The 19745-nt window shown below is 36.0% G+C and overlaps 2 protein-coding genes across 2 annotated transcripts; one reads left to right on the top strand and one right to left on the bottom strand.

Annotated features, from left to right (window-relative positions):
- Nucleotides 1–4422: 4422 nt before the first annotated feature.
- On the bottom strand, nt 4423–5394 carry LOC140183218 (uncharacterized). Its single transcript, XM_072231243.1, has one exon. The coding sequence runs from the start codon at nt 5392–5394 to the stop codon at nt 4423–4425; it is 972 nt and encodes a 323-aa protein (XP_072087344.1).
- Nucleotides 5395–10211: 4817 nt separating this feature from the next.
- Nucleotides 10212–12138, top strand: LOC112784901 (AIG2-like protein D). The gene is made up of 5 exons (XM_025828254.2): nt 10212–10634; nt 10709–10781; nt 11085–11177; nt 11410–11493; nt 11832–12138. The coding sequence occupies exons 1-5, from the start codon at nt 10510–10512 to the stop codon at nt 11982–11984; spliced, it is 528 nt and encodes a 175-aa protein (XP_025684039.1). The 5' UTR covers nt 10212–10509; the 3' UTR covers nt 11985–12138.
- The last annotated feature ends 7607 nt before the right edge of the window (nt 12139–19745 follow it).

The following is a 19745-nucleotide window of genomic DNA, read 5'->3' as shown; positions in this document are numbered from 1 at the left end:
GCTCGCGGCTTGACTCATTAATAATCGAGCCTATTTCTTAAGCTCAAGCTCGACTCACCGAAAGCTCACGAGCTGGCTCAAATAATAGAAACATAAATACATAATCTATAATTCTATATCAATAAATTATAACTTATATATTTTATAAAATATTTAAAAAGATCAATTTTATATATTGTTATCTATCATTAAATTATAAATTTTTTATTTATGTTCTACATCAAAATTATATGTAAAAATTAAATATAAAATTTTAAATAATTAAGATCATTAATATATATATATATATATATATATATATATATATATATATATATATATATATATTATTAAAAGTATAGATTAAATGCATATAGGATATGTGTATTAATAATTATAGGCTTTTTTACTTAAATAAATTAAACAAGTTCTAAAATTACTCAAATCCCCTAAATCAATTTTTGATACGTAAATACCCTAATCCTAATATTATATAAATCGTGCTAGGGGAATGTGGTTTATATAATATGTTAACCATTATACCCTGGAACGATTTATGCATGAATGACTTCTGAGCAATAACACATAAATCGTCCTAAGGTTGCCAACTTTATTAATTGTATGTAAATCGTTCCAGGTTAGGAGGATTTACGTGGTTTCAGGCAAAAACACAAGACCCTGCCACAATTTATGTGTAAGTTATTGTTAGGATTTGGTTGAATTAGTCCCACATTGCTCAGGATAGCAAATGGAGTGGGTGGCCTAGGCTATAAATATGAGGCTAAGTTCTCCATTTGTTTTTGCACCAGTCAGAAACACTTTAAGCTTGTATCTGATTTTTCTTTTACTCTGTACTCTTTGATTAGAGTGTTGTGAGGTGTAGTTAGATATTTGCTTTGAAAGAGTGTGGGTGTACTGGGGTGCCGGTGTTAGAGAGAAAGAAGTCTATGTGTTGTAACAATTTTCACATAGTGATATTCTCTGGTTGTCATTTGACAACGGCCGTGGTTTTTTCTCCGGTAATTGGAGTTTCCACGTTAAATTCTTGTGTTGTGATTGTGTCTATTTTATTTCTCTGTCAAAAGTGTTTTCTCAAGGGGGAATGGTGTATTATTCCCAACAAGTGGTATCAAGAGCTTCGGTTCGGTGGAATTTATTTTTAGTATGCTCTGTGGTTGCAGCCTAGTCTGACCTTCCACATCAGAAAAGAATTTTGTCCTGTGGCTTGAGGTTGATCTTTGGTTGCTGTTGTTGTTGCTGAAAGGCAGTGTGACACTGTGAGAGTGCTGTTTGGAAAGGTTCTGGCTAAGGAAAGACTTGGTATTTAAGTGTGTCCATTGTGACCCACCTCTCTTTCCTGGGGACCCTTCCTAGTGCACGGTTGAGTTATACTATTCCAGTATACGGTTGCAACAATGTCAGGATATTCAAGTGCTGTGAAGTTTGAAATAGAGAAATTTGATGGAAGAAATAATTTTGGCTGGTGGCAAATACAAGTCAAGGATGTGTTGATACAATCAGGTTTGCACAAGGCGTTGAAGGAGAAGATCTCTGGTTGCTCTCTCTATGAGAGAATATGATGTTCTCTAGAAGACAAGAAGTATCCTCATGGTATTACCGCACTGCCATGGATAAGGATAAGTTGTGGCAATCGGGTCCACAATTGCACACGGGCATTGGTTGGCGTTGAGATGCAAGGTGTGTGGCGGAGTTAGGTCGATGGCTGAAGAACTTTCAGGAAAAGCCAATTTGGAAGTTGCACCATGAATTTTCAGCAAGGCTTCGATCTGTACCAAGGCGAAATGCTTGGAGTGGTCTAATTCCAAGTGAGTATACTTTCATGGTGGAGTATGATAGTTCTCTGAACTATGATTGTCGGTATAGACAATGGCAGCAAAGAATTGTCGGTGTTGACAATGGAAGCTGAAGATGTGCGACTATTTCAATCAAGGTGGAGATTGTTAGGATTTGGTTGAATTAGTCCCACATTGCTCAGGATAGCAAATGGAGTGGGTGGCCTAGGCTATAAATATGAGGCTAAGTTCTCCATTTGTTTTTGCACCAGTCAGAAACACTTTAAGCTTGTATCTGATTTTTCTTTTCCTCTGTACTCTTTGATTAGAGTGTTGTGAGGTGTAGTTAGATATTTGCTTTGAAAGAGTGTGGGTGTACTGGGGTGCCGGTGTTAGAGAGAAAGAAGTCTATGTGTTGTAACAATTTTCACATAGTGATATTCTCTGGTTGTCATTTGACAACGGCCGTGGTTTTTTCTCCGATAATTGGAGTTTACACGTTAAATTCTTGTGTTGTGATTGTGTCTATTTTATTTCTCTGTCAAAGGTGTTTTCTCAAGGGGGAATGGTGTATTATTCCCAACAGTTATAACCCCAGCACCCTACCACGATTTATTTGTCAGCTATAATCCCCAACATCCTGCCATGATTTATGTTCGAATATCACACCGTAAGACCCAACCATGAGTTACCCACAACTCTTAACGTTACACACAAAAGCATACAAAAACCTCCATTTTCACCCTATCTAAACATTTAGTGATAAGGTTGGAGAGAAAGAGAGCCCGCAGCGATGCGAAAGAGGCATTGAGTGACCGCATCTGGCATACAGCAGTGGGAGAATGGGCATTAAGAATATCAAATTAAATAAAAACAATAGTAAAAGAGAATACTAAAAAATTATAATTAAAATTTTGACACATAATTTTGTTTAATAATTTAAATTTTATATATTTTTTACTTAAATTTATATTACTCAAAAATACATGAATTTATATTAAGCAAAATTATATTTTTTTTCAACATTTTTTGCTCTTAATTTAAAAAAAATAAATTATATGTTAAAATTTAGTATTTTTTATTTAATTTGATCTGCAATTGAAATAAATAATTTATATTATAACAAATGACAATAGTAAGTAAAGTACATACTAATTTAAGAATACACAGTGAAAATATACAAAGTTAAAATAAAAAAATAACAAATTTTTGTTTATAGAAAATATGTATAAATAAAAATAATTAAAAAAAATTATATGAACAATGAGTATTAAAAATTTTATATTATTTTTTTTTATAAATTTTAAATCCTAAATTCTCTCTTAATATTTTAATATTAAAAATTTTTTATTTTATTTAATTTTAATATTCTCTTTTAATATTTTTTTTTATTTAATTTGATCTTTATAATGGAATAAGTAATTTATATTATAGCTAATGAGTTATAATTCAAATGGCATAATCTCCTCATATTCAATTAAGAGGTTGCGGCTTCTGAGTCTCCTATTTTTGATAAAAAAAATAATTTATATTATAAATAAATAACAATAGTAAGTAAAGTACATATTAATTCAAGAATATACCGTAAAAATATACAAAGTCAAATAAAAAATAACAAATTTTTTTTATAAAAAATTTGTATAAATAAAAATAATTAAAAAACTATATAAATAATGAATATTAAAAATTTTATATTATGCAAAATTATATTTTTTAACGACCTTTTGACTATTTTTTTTTAAAAAAAATTAATCTATATATTAAAATTTAGTACTCTTTTGATTATAATTTGTCAGTACTCTTTTTTTATTTAATTTGGTCTTTCTAATGGAATCAATAATTGAAATTATAAAAAAAATATATTTTTATTTTTTAAGTTAAAATTTAAATAGATATAATTTAAATTAAAAAATTAATTAAAATTTTTAATTTAAAATTTAAATAGATATAATTTAATTAAATTTAAAATTTAAATTATTGATCTTATTAGGAAGACCTTTTTTATTTCAATTATTTTTATTTATAAAAATTTTTTATAACAAATTTATAAAAATTTGTTATTTTTTATTTGACTTTGTATATTTTTACGTATATTCTTGAATTATTTTTATTTAATTTGATATTCTTAATGTCCATTCTCCCACTGCTGTATGCCAGATGCGATCACTCAATGCCTCTTTCGCATCGCTGCGGGCTCTCTTTCTCTTCAACCTTATCACTGAATGCTTAGATAGGGTGAAAATGGAGGTTTTTGTATATTTTTGTGTGTAACGTTAAGAGTTGTGGGTAACTCATGGTTAAGTCTTAGAGTGTGATATTCGAACATAAATCATGGCAGGATGTTGGGGATTATAGCTGACAAATAAATCGTGGTAGGGTGCTGGGTTATAACTTACACATAAATTGTGGCAGGGTCTTATGTTTTTGCCTGAAACCTTGTAAATCCTCCTAACCTGGAACGATTTACATACAATTAATAAAGCTGGCAACCTTAGGACGATTTATGTGTTATTGCTCAGAAGTCATTCATGCATAAATTGTTCCAGGGTGTAATGATTTTTTTTTTGAACAAGAAAGCTCAACACAATACAGTGGAGCAAAAGACAAGCAAACTGGGGACATGATGATAAAGGAAAAAAAGCAAAGTAAATCAACTACCCCTGTCGTCATCTCCGGCATTGCCATCAACAACAACAAGGTTCCTACTACTCCACTCTCCATAACTGGTCAAGGACTGCTGATACACCTCTTTTGAACCACCTTCTTTGGAATTAAAAATACGTCTGTTCCTCTCAAGCCATATATTCCAAATGACCGCAAAGAAGCACCTCAGCCACCGATTCCGCTCCTCATTTCTGTTTACGACGCCTGTCCAACTCTTAAAATGTTCCTTTAGTGAGCCCGGAATAGACCACGCTCTTCCGAGATCAGAAAGCCATCGACACCATACCTGCCAAGTAAACTCACACCCCAAGAACAAGTGGTAAATATGTTCCACATCTCTTTTACAAAACACACATATATTGTCCCCATGCCTAAGTATTCCAAATCGGTGTAGTCTTTCCTTAGTATTTACTCTACCTATCAGAACAAACCAAATAAATAACTCCACTTGTGGTGGCGCCAAACCTTTCCAAATGGTTCTGGTGAAGCTGAAGCTTGTGATATCCTCTGGGATAGTCTCTGATTGCACCACCTGCACAAAAGAGTTAGTTGAAAAAATTTCTTCCTTGCCATACTTCCACACAAGTCTGTCTTGCTTATCACTTGCTAGATTTATAGGCCTTAAAGCCTCATGTAACCTATTCAATAATTCCAACTCCCATTGATATAGGCCTCGCCTCCACTGGAAGTTCCATACCCACTCTAACCCATCCCAAAACCCGCACTCCCCTATGACAGATCCTTGCTGATTTGAAATAGAGAAAAGTCTCGGAAACCTCAACTTGAGGGAACCGCCTTGTAACCAAACATCTTCCCAGAAAAGAGTCCTCCTGCCATCACCCACCTCCATAGACAACCCAGTAATCATCTTGTCCCTTACATTACTATCCTTGAGCTGCAACTGGCATATGTCCTTCCATGGTCCCCCTCTAGTAGGCATTGGCTGAGTAGATAACATCATATTGGGCTTCAAGTCGTAACAGGAGCAAACAACCTTCTTCCATAAAGGACACTCCTCCTTCGAAAATCGCCACCACCACTTAAATAGTAGGACAGAATTTTTAATCACTGCATCTCCTACCCCAAGCCACCCTCCTTTTTAGGGGCCTGAACCACTTCCCACTTGACTAGTGCTATCCCGTTCCTACCTTCCTCCTTACTCCATAAGAATCTTCTCTGTAATGATATCAACTTTTCTGCCATGGCCTTCGGCATCTTGTACAGGCTCAGATAGTACACTGGCAAGCTATTCAATACAGACTTAATAAGGACTAGCTTACCTGCTTTATTCAGCACCTTAGCCTTCCACAAACTGAGCTTTTTCTCAACCTTGTCAATTATCGGCTTCCATGTCTTTACCACCCTTGGGTTTGCTCCTAGAGGAATACCAAGATATCGGACTGGGAGGTTCGCTTCTTTACACCCCAAAAAGCTACACATGTTGTCAGTCCAATGTTGTTCACAGTTGATAGGGATTAAGATGGATTTATCAAAGTTAATCGATAACCCCGACATAATCTCGAAGCACCTTAACAGTCTGGCATAGTTTCTAATGGTCTCCTCCTCCGGTGGGCAGAATAAAATAGTGTCGTCTGTGAACTGAAGATGTGATAACTCTATGTTTTCCTTTCCCACCAGCAGCGGCGAGATTCTTCTGTTTCTCACTGCCTCCCCTATCATCCTGTGTAAGACCTCCACTACCAGAACAAACAAGAACGGGGACAATGGGTCACCTTGTCTCAAGCCTCTCTCCATCTTGAAAGGTTTGGAAGGGGAACCATTTATCAGAATTGCCATGGATGCTGAACCGATACACTCCCTAATCCACCCTCTCCATCTCCGACCAAATCCCATCTTCTGCAGCACAATATCCACAAAGTTCCACTTCACTCTATCATAAGCCTTCTGGAAATCTAATTTGATAATTGCCGCCTTCTTCTTCCTCGTCTTCAGCCATTGCACAGTTTCACACGCAATCAGAGCCCCGTCATGAATTTTTCGACCTTTCACAAATGCACTTTGAGTCTCTCCTACTAAGCCTGGCATCACTGATCTCATTCTTCTAACCATCACCTTTGAAATGACTTTGTAGATGCAGCCAACCATGCTGATCGGCCTGAGGTCTTTGATCTCCTTAGCTCCAGTGAACTTCGGAGCAAGAGCCACCCAAGTAACATTGGAATCAGGCGGCAACCTTGATGACCGAAAGAAATCCAGAACAGCTGTCGAGAACTCTGTGCCGATCTCATCCCAGCACTTTTTGATGAAGTTCATATTATACCCATCACTACCTGGAGCCTTAGAGGATTCACAGTCCCAAACAGCCTCCCTAATCTCCACCAATGACGGTATGCACTCCAATGCACTGGATTCTTCTTCGTTAATCCGGTTAACCAGACCGTCCCTAAACCCTATTACCGGGGATCTCTCCTGGTGGTACAACTCTCTGTAAAAGTCCCTGATGGCAATCTTGATCCTGGCTTGATTTCTTACCAACCTTCCATTAATCACCAGCGCATCAATCCTATTGTTCCTTCTTCTTGCCGACGCCAAGCTATGAAAGTACCGTGTGTTTTTATCCATATCCTTCGCATGCCTAGAACGCGACATCTGTTTCCAGTGTACCTCTTTCCTCACATACCACTGCTTGCAACAACTTACTAGAGCCTTCCTTCTAGCCTCCATTGTACCGTCATAGACACCATTTCCAACCAGATCATCCACCTTGATCTCCTCCTCAAAACGCTGAATTTTCTTCTCCAAGTCACCAAAATTCTCTTTATGCCATTTTCCCAAAGGGACCGTAAGAGCCTTCAATTTATCTGTGAACTGTCCCTCTCCAATATTCTGCCATTCCTCCCTGACCATTCTTAGGAAACCTTCATGTGTAAACCATGAGTCTAAAGTCCGGAACGGACGTGGTCCACCTCTATACTTAGTAACTTCGACTATTATTGGGCAATGATCTGACAAGCCTCTCGGACCACCTTTTAAGCGAATCTCCGGGAACTCCTCAGTCCATTCTACACTCAATAGAACTCTGTCAATATGACTACAGGATCCACCTCTATACCATGTAAACTTACGATCATTCAGCGGTAAGTCCACTAACTGCATATCTTGGATCCAACTCTTGAATTCTTCTGCAGACGTTGATAATCTATCCTGATTTTTCCTTTCATCAACCTGTATCACCTCATTGAAGTCACCCATGTAGCATATCAGGACTTGACATAACCCTGCTATATAGCTCAGTTCCTCCCAAACAGCAAATTTTTCAACTCTCATATGAGGACCATAAACCAAACAGAAAGCATAGTGGAACTCATTTTTCAATAAAACTCCCTCAACACATAGCCATCTATCCCCTTTATAGCAGTTATTCATTCTAAAAAGCAACTCATCCCACATTAATAACAGACCCCCAGACGTGCCTATCGATCCTACAAACTCCCAGCCCACCGCATCACTTCCCCAAATACGTACAACATCAAATTTATTTACAACTTGCAATTTTGTTTCCACTAAGCCTAACATATTTAATTTTTGCTTTTTTTTTAGCTCTTTTATCATACTCAACTTTCCAACCCCCCTCAACCCCCTAACATTCCAAGAGCTAAAAATCATTTTAAAACATTGTTACACACCTGTTTGAACTTTTTCGGTCTACTTCTTCGCACCTTCTCTTTCAGTTTTGCTCGCCTCCTCTTCTCAGCTATCGCTTCATTTTGCTCTTGTAATATCCTCATTAAGTCGTCTTCTTTGTCGTACTGTACTGCTCCGGATTCAACAGCTAAATCCCACGCCTTCTTATTCTCAGCCAATTGTTCTTTAATTTTGGATATATGTTGCCCTTCGTTTGTTTCCACAATTTCAGTTGCGCTACTGCCCTCATCCACTATTGCAAGAGCCAGGCTTCTCTCTTCATCCATTGCATCAGCCCCCTCAGACATCGAGCCAGCCTTCTCAGCGTTTCTGCTAGTCCCGCCTGAGCCGAACGGAGCATCTCCCTTCAGTCCCTGCGACGGAATCCCAAGGCGTCTTGACAGGCCTCTAGGTGGACCATGGATGCCCGCATCGCAGTCTGACCCAAGCACAGCATCCCCCTCAACTCTCCCGATGGAATCGTGGTACTCGTCTAGGTGGGGTCTGTCTCGTCGTGGAACTGCCGCTCCGGACCGGCCAACGTTCAGCGCCTCCATAGCCGTCAGGTCGTCAGCCACAACGCTCTCCTTTCCTGCTGGACACCGTCGACCCGGAAGGAGCCCTACTCGGCCCGCCTGATTTGAATCATGCTCCCCAGCAGTCCGCATATGAGCATTAGATGGGCTGCATGTGCCATGTTCAGTTTGATTTGGGCCTATGGTGGGGCAGCCCACTTTTACTTCCTCCAATCTGCTATATTTATTCTTATTTTTGGCCCCACCATCATCCCATGCTTGGACTCCCTTATTTGTACAAAAACAGCCTTCCTTCAGCCCATTAACATATTCCCAGCTAACCGTTTGTTCTGAACCCGAATCATTAACCAAATCAGTATATTCCTTTAAATTAGCGATTCCATCTGAAATAATGCCTTCCGTTACTCTTTGAATTTGAAAATGAATTGATTTGCCATTATTCCATTCATTCAATATGTCTTCTTGAATTACCAAATTGTCCTTTCCATAATCTTCCTCCCTTGGAGTCGCCATCACCAATTCAGCCGCCAGATCACCGGTAACCAAACCACCGCGCGCACCGGAACACTCACATATTTCTGGAAAATAAGTTTTAATTATTTCCTCAATCTGGAACTCCCTTCCAAAGCTCTCGTGGCTGGCCTCTTTAACTAGGACGTCAAACCCACTAGTTCCAACTGTGATGTGTATCCACTCGTTGATTCTGTCCATACAACAAGTGTCAATTTGTACCCGCGCCACGCTGAAGGAGCGGCAAGATTCCGTGGCTTAGTCACATCCAACGACTTCTCCCCATTGGCTTCCTATCAAATTGAATGTATCTGGTGACCATGTATGCAAGGGAATACCGAAACACTCTAACCATATCCTTCGAGTATCGCTTCGCTCCTCCTCATCCCATCTCCATACCCTATGAAAGAACTTGAGGAGGTTGTTCAATTCGAACGTGTAAGCCTCTTCAGCACTGAGAATACTGTCAAACGTCAGGAGTGCTTTGTGTGCTCCTAGTTCTCTGATTTCCACCACCTGGGTAATGGTTAACATATTATATAAACCACATTCCCCTAGCATGATTTATATAATATTAGGATTAGGGTATTTACGTATCAAAAATTGATTTAGGGGATTTGAGTAATTTTAGAACTTGTTTAATTTATTTAAGTAAAAAAGTCTCATGATTATATATATATAATCGAGTCAGCTCACGAGCTAATAAGCTGAGCTTATCTAAGCTCAAGCTCGACTCATTTAATTTATGAGCTCAATTCCAAGCTCAAACTTGGCTCACTAACTCACGAGCTTAACTTATCGAGCTATTAACGAGTCGAACTCGAGCTAGCTCATGAATTGGTTTGACTCACTTTCAGTCCTACATCCAACTCATCTCTCATCCTTTTTACAAGAAGTCCAACTCGTACAACTTTATATGCAGCCCAATTCACTTATATTGCACAACTTAATTATTATACCTGCTTAATAATAATGCAAATAGCGAAAAAATAACCATAGAATTTGGCAGTCCTACAATGCGCCCCCTAAACTCACTAACTTGGCAGTCTTACAATACGCCATCTACCGATGTTGATTTTGTGACCTCACCATTACCATAGAATTTTCCAAAAGAAATTAGCCAATTTATTCTCCGATCAAAATTTGAGTGATAAATTTTGTAGAAAAATTAAAGCAAGGTATTAGGAACAAGCACGTGACAGAGATACGACACGTGCAATCAGACAAATGAGATTCTTATTTACCTGTTTAGTAAAAAAATCAGAGCTAAGTGGAGTGATATGATTAGTTGGTTTATATATAAATAATAAGGAAGCGATTTTGTTGGAGAGGAAGAGAGAGTGGAGTAAGAGCGAGAGCGAGAGAAGAAGAAGCAGCAGAAAATGACGAATTCTGTGGTGAGAGCGAGGCACGACGTGTTCGTGTATGGCAGCCTCTTAGCCGATGAGGTTGTTCGTGTCCTCTTGAATCGCGTCCCTTCTTCAACCCCTGCCACTCTCCATGGCTAGTCAGTCTCTCTCTCTCTCTCTCACTTTCGAATTTCTGATTTCTCCTTTTTGATTGTTTTTTCTTCCATTTCAGTCACAGGTTTAAAATCAAAGGTCGCGTTTATCCCGCTATTCTCCCTGTGGAGAATAAGAAAGTTACTGGCAGGGTACTATCTTTATTATCTTATTGTTGTTGATCCTTTGCTTTTACTTAATTTCTCATTTCTAAGCTTGTTTAGGTTCATCAGTAGTAATTTTTTTCCCATGCTGTTGTTGAATAAATCTAAATCATTTGAGCAATTTGCCCCTTAGCTCCTTGAAATTAGAAAAATCTGTTTCTTGCGTGAATTGAACCTTTGTCTTCGGTCTATATGCATGCTTAATTCATTACCTTACTCCTCTTTTCTTTTTCTTGCTCTTTGAAAAGATCACAACCTAATCCTCTTTTAATTCTATTATTGAACACTCAGGTCCTTCATGAGATCACAGGAGTGGAGTTGGATATCTTAGACGAATTCGAGGATGTTGAATATAATAGAAGTGATGCTGAGGTTGTATTGATGGTGAGTCCAACTCCAATCTCTGCTATTTCTATTTGCCTCTATGTGTATCATTCAACTTTAATTACATAATCTTGTATGGTACAGAAGATAATTTGATGTTCCAAGTTCAAATTTTCATGACCAAATGAGATGAATAGTATGATTTTTACACGGAGTCAATGTATACAGTACATAGTATGATCATGAGGAATCTAGAAAGAATCTACAAATGCTGAAATCAATTGTGCTGCAGGACACTTCTGAGAAGTTACAAGTTCACACTTATGTTTGGAGTGACCCAAACGATCCAAATTTATATGGAGAGTGGGATTTTGAGGTATGCATTTTATCTTTCTTATTTTCGCTTTTCATGCTCCAGATTAACAAATGTTATGTGCACATAAAAAAATCAACCACAATGCGTTGTTTAACTCATTTTCAATGTATATTTTATATTTCAACGTGTTTTTTTATATGAGTAGCTAGCTGAAAAGGGAAGCATGAAATTATATTCAAATATGTTCATCTTACTATTTTCGAGATCTAAGCCTTTGTTGGATATAACTGTTCAGTTCGATGTCTATTTTAAGTTATACATTAAGATTTAAATCCCCCTTTTATGCATCCCTCTGTGTTAAGCAAGTTCTTATTTTCTCTCTGATTTTTACCTGAAAGGAATGGAAACAAGTTCACATGAATGATTTTCTCAAGATGACCGATGCTTTCATGCGTGAATCAGAGCAAGACTCAGAGTTGCAAGAATCAAAGACAAGAGTTCAAACCTATGAATCTTTCTATAAGCAAGAAAATGATAAGCAATCCTCATGATTTGTTATTCACAGTTTCTAAAAATATATGTGCTGTGTGTTTCATGGTTCATATAAGAATAATACCCGTCACTGCTAAGTGCTAACAATCACTAGTTACTCTTGGAATCATTCATTTGATGATTTATGGTATCTTGGTTCCAGTTCCATCACAATAACAAGGTTTTAGTAATATGTTTAGAGTTTAATTATCTTGCAGTTAGGCAAATTTGTTTTACGGTCTCATTTAATTATATGCTTGTATTTGTAAAACTTTTACGATACTACCCGGTAGAAAGTCATGCCTATACATATAAGTAGAAAATACTGCTATATCTTGGAAGTAGAAAATACTATTATATAAGTAGACAACAAATGTCACAATTATCTTAGCCTAATCCTGACATCATAAAGTAGAGAACTTTTTTTACTGAACCAACAAGATTATATGAACATACCATCTGGATATAAATTTAGTGGACATACCACCTGGATATACATTTCGGATTTTCGGGAATCGGCATCTTTTCTCAAATACATCAAGGATGACAACTTTCTTTTTATAGTCTGTCATTTAGAAGGTGCTTGTAAAAAAAATCGAAATACATATAGACTTGTTTTTTTCAATTTTTTTAAAAAGGTTTTTGGCCATACAAAATAAAATTTTCCATGAAAAAATTTATTTTGAATTAAATTAACAAAATTGAAGAAAAAAAAATCTTAATTTTATTGAATTAATACTCAAATTGATCATAAAATTATATGTATTTTAACTTCCATTTGTATGAAATGACGTTATTTCGTCGAAGATTGAATGTGATGATGTTTGTTTTATCTACCGTGACAAGTTAATATATCAAATGTCAAATCAGCAAGCCATTAGCTAAGATCATCTCAGCCGTTAGTGCAAATTACTATTATAAATTTAAAAATTTAATTTGAGTCCATTAAAATTTTATGAATCAATTTAAGTCTAAATTCAAATTTTAAAAGATAAATTGAGTAACTCTTGTTTATCATACCCAAAAGATAAAAGATCCATTGACTTGGGTTAGGAGGGCCCAGTTTAAATTAATTCAGAAAAAATCAAAAAATCATAAAGAAAAAGGTATTTTATCAAATCTAATATTTCATTCAATCGGCTATGGCTAGATTTTAGTGACCGAATAATCTAGCTCGGCCGGATTGATTGCTTTAGCCATACTCACAGGGAGGCTAATAAATGTGTTGGTTCCATGTCAAAAAAAAAAAAATGCTGATTTGCAGGTTAGTTTTAGGCTTGGTTGGTAAAGCTTTTACTTTTCAGAAGTAGCTTATAAAAGCTAACTTTTAAAAGATAGTTTTTTAAAACTTGTAGCATTTATGTTTGGTAAATTAAATTAAAAATAGTTTTTAATAAATACAAGCAACAACAATTGCGTTTAGTAAAATAACTTTTAAAATTTAAAAATACTATAATAGACATAAATGCAAGCATTAAATTTGAAAATTAGTTAACATATAAGGTTATATTAGACTTTTAAATTTTGAAAAGCACAAGCCAACTTTGAAAAGCTCTACCTTAGGTGCTTTCAAAAGTACTCCGATCTTTTAAAAGCTGCAAGCACAAGCACATGATCTTTTTAATTTACCAAATACAAAATGAGGAGCTTGAGCTTTTAAAAAGCACAAGCACCTCTTCAAAAAACTTTACCAAACCAAGACTTAGCATAAGCCAAGATATATTAATATCATAATTATTAAAATCGGATTGAATGGATCTAGTTGGTTCGATTTAACATTGGAACTAATTTTTTTGTTTGAATCATCACAAATCGGTCAAACCTGTTAAAAAGTGGCCTGTTTGATAGGGGTGCACATGATCTAATCCGGTCTGAAAATCCAACTTGATCTCGAATATTTTAGGACTAATTTAGTGTGATTTCATCGGGTTTAGGGCCAGGTAAGGGTCTCAAAAATAAACCCGGTCATTATTTAAAGTCGGGTCCGGATCAAGACGAATCCGACTTTACCCGATCCATGTGTATCATAGGAGAACTAAAAAAGGTATATATATTTTAAATTAATTCTAATATTATGTAATATTAATTATAAATTTATTGTTTTATTGTTTTATTTTTAATCACATTTGTTGAATTAGAAAATAGATCATAGAAATATGAAATTCGAATTTATGCACAAATTCAAGTTCAAATATGGTTATCAACTTTTCTGTAAGAAGTATTTTTTTTATTCTTTATAAATGAGTGCATCATAATTTTTTGACATAAAATTTATCAAGACCCATATTTCACTCAGTCGAGACCCAGTTTTAGTGTGGTCTGAAAGTAGAATGATTTCATCGGGTCTAGGGTCGGGTAAGGGTCTCAAAAATAAACCTGATCATTAGTTAAAACCAGGTTCGAATCAAGACAAACCTGATTTCACCTTGCTCCATTATTGTTTGATATGAATTGCACGCAAAAAACTAGACCGATACACAGTGAGCTGGCAACCCACGTGATGTGCAGGAACTAAGGTTCTGAAAATCGAACCAGGCCGGTTGGTTCAACCGGGTTTACCTGAAACCGGTCATCTGACCAATCCAGTCCACCCCAAAACTGCCTGTAAAAAATCGGACAAAAAATCGACCGAATCGTTGGTTAACCGGCGAACCGACCGAACCGGCCGGGTTTTAACAAGCACCAGTTTTTCCTCACAAGCCACCAAACGGTGTCGTTTTGACGCTGGGGAAGGAAAAAAAACAAAGAGTAAAAGAAAAATAGGTTCCTGACCTTTTTTTCGCAGATATTTTTGTCCCTAACCATTGAAAAATACTTTTAAAAGTTGGACGGATCAGTCCCTCCGTCCAAGTGCCTCCGTCAGACCCAACGGAAAAATCTGACGTGGCTCCCGTAATGCTTGTCACGTGTACGCGTGACACACGTGACGCGTCACCATGAATTAAGCAAATCCTCATTTCTTCATGAATTCTCCACTTTGCATGCTTTTTTTCCATTTCTTTCAAGCCATTCTTGCCTTCAAAACTGTAAATCACTCAAACAAACATATCAAGGCATCTAATGGGAGAAATTCAAAAAATTATACTATTTTAGTGAATAAATGTGGAAAAAGTTGATAAAATCCACCAAATTTAATACAATATAAACCATAAAATTGTGGTTCATCAACTTTTCCACGCTTAAACATTAGCATGTCCCCGTGCTAAACTCTTGTGGTTCATCAACTAATATGCAAAATGCTTCTACCTACTTGGTTAAAAATGAATTAATCTCCAAGAACATATATGAACAAGTAGGGCTAAGATAGTATGATGATTTATGAATTCCACTAATTCAAATCTCAAAATGAAGTATAAATATACTTGTAAGAAGAAAGCTCGTGAAAGCAAGGAACAAGGGATTGAGTCTTGAACCCTCACCGGAAGTGTTTGCACTCTAATCTCTCTAGTGTTTGAGGGTCGATTCTCTCAATTCTCTACTAATCTTGCTTTCTAAGGCTTGCTCTTCTTCTACTAATCAACATATATTCAATGCATGGATACATATATCAAGAGGTCTTTTCAAGGGTTGTAATGGGGTTAGGGCTAAATTTAATTTACTTTTCTCCCATTCGATATCTTGATATGTTTGTTTGAGTGATTTAAAGTTTTGAAGGCAAGAATAACTTGAAAGAAATGGAAAAAAGCATGCAAAGTAGAGAATTCATGAAGAAATGAGGATTTGCTGAATTCATGGCGACATGTACGCGTGAGAGGGAAGTTTGCCAGGTGACGTGTACGCGTGACCCACGCGTACGCGTGACAAGCATTACGGGAGCCACGTTAGACTTTTCTATTGGGACTGACGGAGGCATTTGAACAGAGGGACTGATCCGTCTAACTTTTAAGGACGTCAGGGATTTTAAAGTATTTTTCAATGGTCAAGGACGAAAATATACGCAGACAAAAAGGTCAGGGACCTATTTGTCTTCTACTCAAAAACAAAAGAAAAGGCTGAAGTAAATTGAAGATGAATCAGTATCGCACTATCACCTTCCTCCAACCCTAATTTCCTACTTTGAAGACACTCACCTCCTCTTCGACCTTCCTCCAACAAACGCCACCGTCAATGCCATAATCTACGCCGGATTGAAGCGTCACCGTCGCGGATCGAGGCAGCTGTCAGAGGCACGGTTGTCCTGAACTCTGAATCTTTTGAAGTTGGCGTCGTCTGGTCGTTGGCTTGTGGTCCTGGTCGCGGCTCCTGTTAACGTCGTCGTCGGGCACCTAGTCGTCGTGGTCTGGCCTTCTGTGCTCTCCCGCGGTGAGTACTTTAACCTTTTTGTTTTTCAATTAATTTTGTTTATTTGGTGAATTAACTGTATGAATTGGGTTCTGGATTCTTGAGTTCTTGTGTTTTTGGATTTTTCAATTAATTTTTTATTCATTGAGGAATTTTGGGCAGATTTGAGTTCAGAACTTCAGATGCAGAATTCTTCTATTCTTCTTCTTTTGAGTTCTTGTTCTATTTTTTTATTTTTTATTTTGTTAATTCTGAATAATTTGATATAAGTTCTTGTGTTTTTGGATTTTTTAATTAATTTTTTATTCATTGAGAAATTTAGGATAGTTTTGAGTTTAGAACTTCAGATGCAGAGTTCAGTTCTTCTTCTTCTGAGTTCTTGCTCTGCTTTTTTAATTTTTTTTATTTTGTTAATTCTGAATAAATTTGATATAAGTTAAATTTTGGAACTCTTGAATTTTAAATTTTGGTATATTGAATTTTGCTATGTAAGTTCAATTTTGTTATATTAAATTCTGCTATATTAAATTTTGGTGAATTAACCGGATGAATGGCTGAATTAATTATGTTGAATGCCGTATGAATGGCATGTCATTTGCTGGCCGATCATTATGGATTGCTGGATTCTTGATTGCTATCATTTTTAATTTAGATGGAACAACCAAAAAATGATGAGCAACCACAATAAAATGTTGTTCAAGAATCTTAAACAGGTTTCTCTAAAAAAAAATCTAATCCGATTTGGGAATATTTCACTGTCAAGGATGACAAAAATCACAAGGCGCAATATACATTTATCTTTGTTTAATGTTGTTTCTTTTGATTGTAAAATATTTTGTGTTTGTTATTTATGTGCGTTTTGATTTTTTTAGTTATAAACTTTGATATTTGAAGTTGTTTATGACCTTTTAATGAAAAATTATGGATAATTTATTTTGTGAAATTATCAAAATTTGAATTTTATTAATTTAAAAATAATTAAATTTAAATATTTAAAATTATACATTGAATTTTTTATAATTTTACTTTATATTTAATTAAACCGATTCAGTTATGGTTTAATTTCGATTACCATTAAATTATTAAACTAATTACTTGACCGATTCCATAACCGATCCGATTTTTGCAACCTTGATAGGAACACAACCCCTTTGAGCAATCAATCGATTTTATGGAATTTTTCACATAAAATTTCGATTTTTTCTGCCTTGTCCTTGAGTGAGTGCTCCCCGTTCGTGTTCTCCTTGGCATGCACGTATTATGCTTGTCACAAGCCTTGTAAAGGCCTTTTTCTCTCTTTAGATCCGATGTGCAGTATTGAAGCATTATGAAACTAAATGAAGGAATAACTTTGTGATGTTAAATTGCAAAATATGAAAACGATGGGTTACAACCTCTTAGCTTTGGAGTACTAGACCATGCTATTTCTTGGAATTTACAATGTTAATTAATGTATATATTTATACAACATATTCAAGTAAATTATTTTTTATTTATTTAATTTAATTTTAATTTTGTACTCATTCTTGTTTAAATTAACTATATTTTTAATTATACACCTATTAAAATAAGTACTAAATTTTATTAAATATTTAAAAATAAAAAACTTTTTTATTAATCATAACATTTTTTATTGAAATAAAAATAATAGTTAATTAACAAAAACATAAAAAAACATATTACAAAAAAATAAAATAAAATTTTATATAATTATTTAATTATAATTAGATATATGCATTAAATTCAATTAGTAATTCAACAATTGAATCAATAACCCAATAATCTAATATTTTGAGCAGATCAATTATTGATTCGGATATGGGTAAAGTATTAAATTGGTCCCCTATGTTTGGGGTGAATTCTATTTTAGTCCCCAACGTTTAAAGTGTCCTATTTACGTTCAAAATAGTTTTGATTTGCATCAATTAACCCTACCGTTAAGTGAGAGTCAAATAGTTAACATCGTGTCCGACGTAGCAAACGAGAGGGAGTGGCTTTAGTTAACCGTTGTAAGCAAGGAAAAAAAAAAGAAAAATAAAATCGGGTCCAATAAGTAAACCCTAATCCCCCAAAATTGTTGTTCTTCGTCTTCTGAGAATGGCTCCTTAGTCGTCTTCTCAAGGTTCGCGTAGCAGCAGCAAGACTCGTGGGAGAAGGAGGACGTGCTTCTGTGGGGACAGACCAGTGTTGCGGACATCATCTAGTAAACCCTAATCCCCCAAAATTGTTGTTCTTCGTCTTCTGAGAATGGCTCCTTAGTCGTCTTCTCAAGGTTCGCGTAGCAGCAGCAAGACTCGTGGGAGAAGGAGGACGTGCTTCTGTGGGGAGAGACCAGTGTTGCGGACATCATCTACAGCGGAGAACCCAGGAAGAAGATTCTGGGGATGCGTCAACTATCAGGTGAGTCTCCTCTTTGCAGTCTCTTGTTTCGAAATAGCATTAGGTGCCAGTGTGTGGAGGGTTTGAACTATTTGGTGTCCTCTTTTTGCTTTTTTTGAGAACAGATCGGAGAAGAATGCGATTATTTTTCTTCAGCACAGGCTGAAGGGCAAGAGACTGAAGAAGAAAGCAAGTGTGTTGAAGGAAAACCTGCAGAAAGCTGAAAGAAAATTTGCATTGGCACTTGCTGTTGGCATTCTTGGATGGATAATGGCTAGGCTGCTGCTCTGTGATCAATTTAATTGAAGTTTAGGGGGCTAACAATTATCTTTATTTGTTTTGCTGTTGTTGTTCCTAGTTTGATAGGAATGTCAAATGTTGAGTGGAATGAAAAAATTGACATACAGTTAGAGTCCTAATAGCAATGTCTTAGGGGATAACAAATTGGAACAGTTATGTGTAAAGGTATGTGCTGTAAACATTATCAATTATTAAGTGAAATGGAAAACTGTGTGTTCCTGTATTTTGACATACATTATTGGGCATTATAACAGTTTAAATCAGTTTGATAAACCGATAAACAAAAGGCTAAAGTTGCCAATTCATATAACTTAACTTTTGAAATTTCATTTTAACCATTGAGTAGGGAGAAGTCTTAAAGTTGATTCTCTTAACCATTACAATATCCAAACAAGTCTTAAAGATAACCATAAAAAAATAACACAAAATATATCAACATGAAACTAGAAGTCTTAAAGTAGGCTGTCTAAAGTATTACAGGAACATCAGCCCTTGGTCATTGCCACTTTCATTACAAAATATAAACTAAAACATTAAAATCTACTATAAATTCATCCCAATGCTTTTCAGGCCCTAGATGGTGTTTTGGCCATGTACTTCAAGGTCCTTCTTGATGGACTAGTAACTGTTGTTGTGGATGGCTGGGGCTGACTGGCGCTAATGCTGCATTTAGCTCTCTTGGAGGAGGTTTGTGACTGTTGGGTCCCTACAACTTGTGTATTGCTCTTCCTCTTTGGCTGAAGTTTTGTTGCTGCTTTTGTTATTGTCTTCGCTGCATTCTTGCTGGGGTTTGTAGTCCTAGTTGTGCCAGCACTCTTCTT

This window comes from Arachis hypogaea, chromosome 20 (genome assembly GCF_003086295.3).
Source record: "Arachis hypogaea cultivar Tifrunner chromosome 20, arahy.Tifrunner.gnm2.J5K5, whole genome shotgun sequence".
Taxonomy (NCBI): domain Eukaryota; kingdom Viridiplantae; phylum Streptophyta; class Magnoliopsida; order Fabales; family Fabaceae; genus Arachis; species Arachis hypogaea.
Note: the sequence above shows the minus strand (reverse complement) of the source record. Positions and strands in the feature narration are given on the sequence as shown.

Coding starts and splice junctions, on each gene's coding strand:
- LOC140183218 (XM_072231243.1), bottom strand. CDS start 5,394: ATGTTATCTACTCAGCCAATGCCTACTAGAGGGGGACCATGGAAGGAC.
- LOC112784901 (XM_025828254.2), top strand. CDS start 10,510: ATGACGAATTCTGTGGTGAGAGCGAGGCACGACGTGTTCGTGTATGGC. Junction 10,782..11,084: donor ATAAGAAAGTTACTGGCAGG/GTACTATCTTTA, acceptor TTGAACACTCAG/GTCCTTCATGAGATCACAGG. Junction 11,494..11,831: donor ATGGAGAGTGGGATTTTGAG/GTATGCATTTTA, acceptor TTTACCTGAAAG/GAATGGAAACAAGTTCACAT.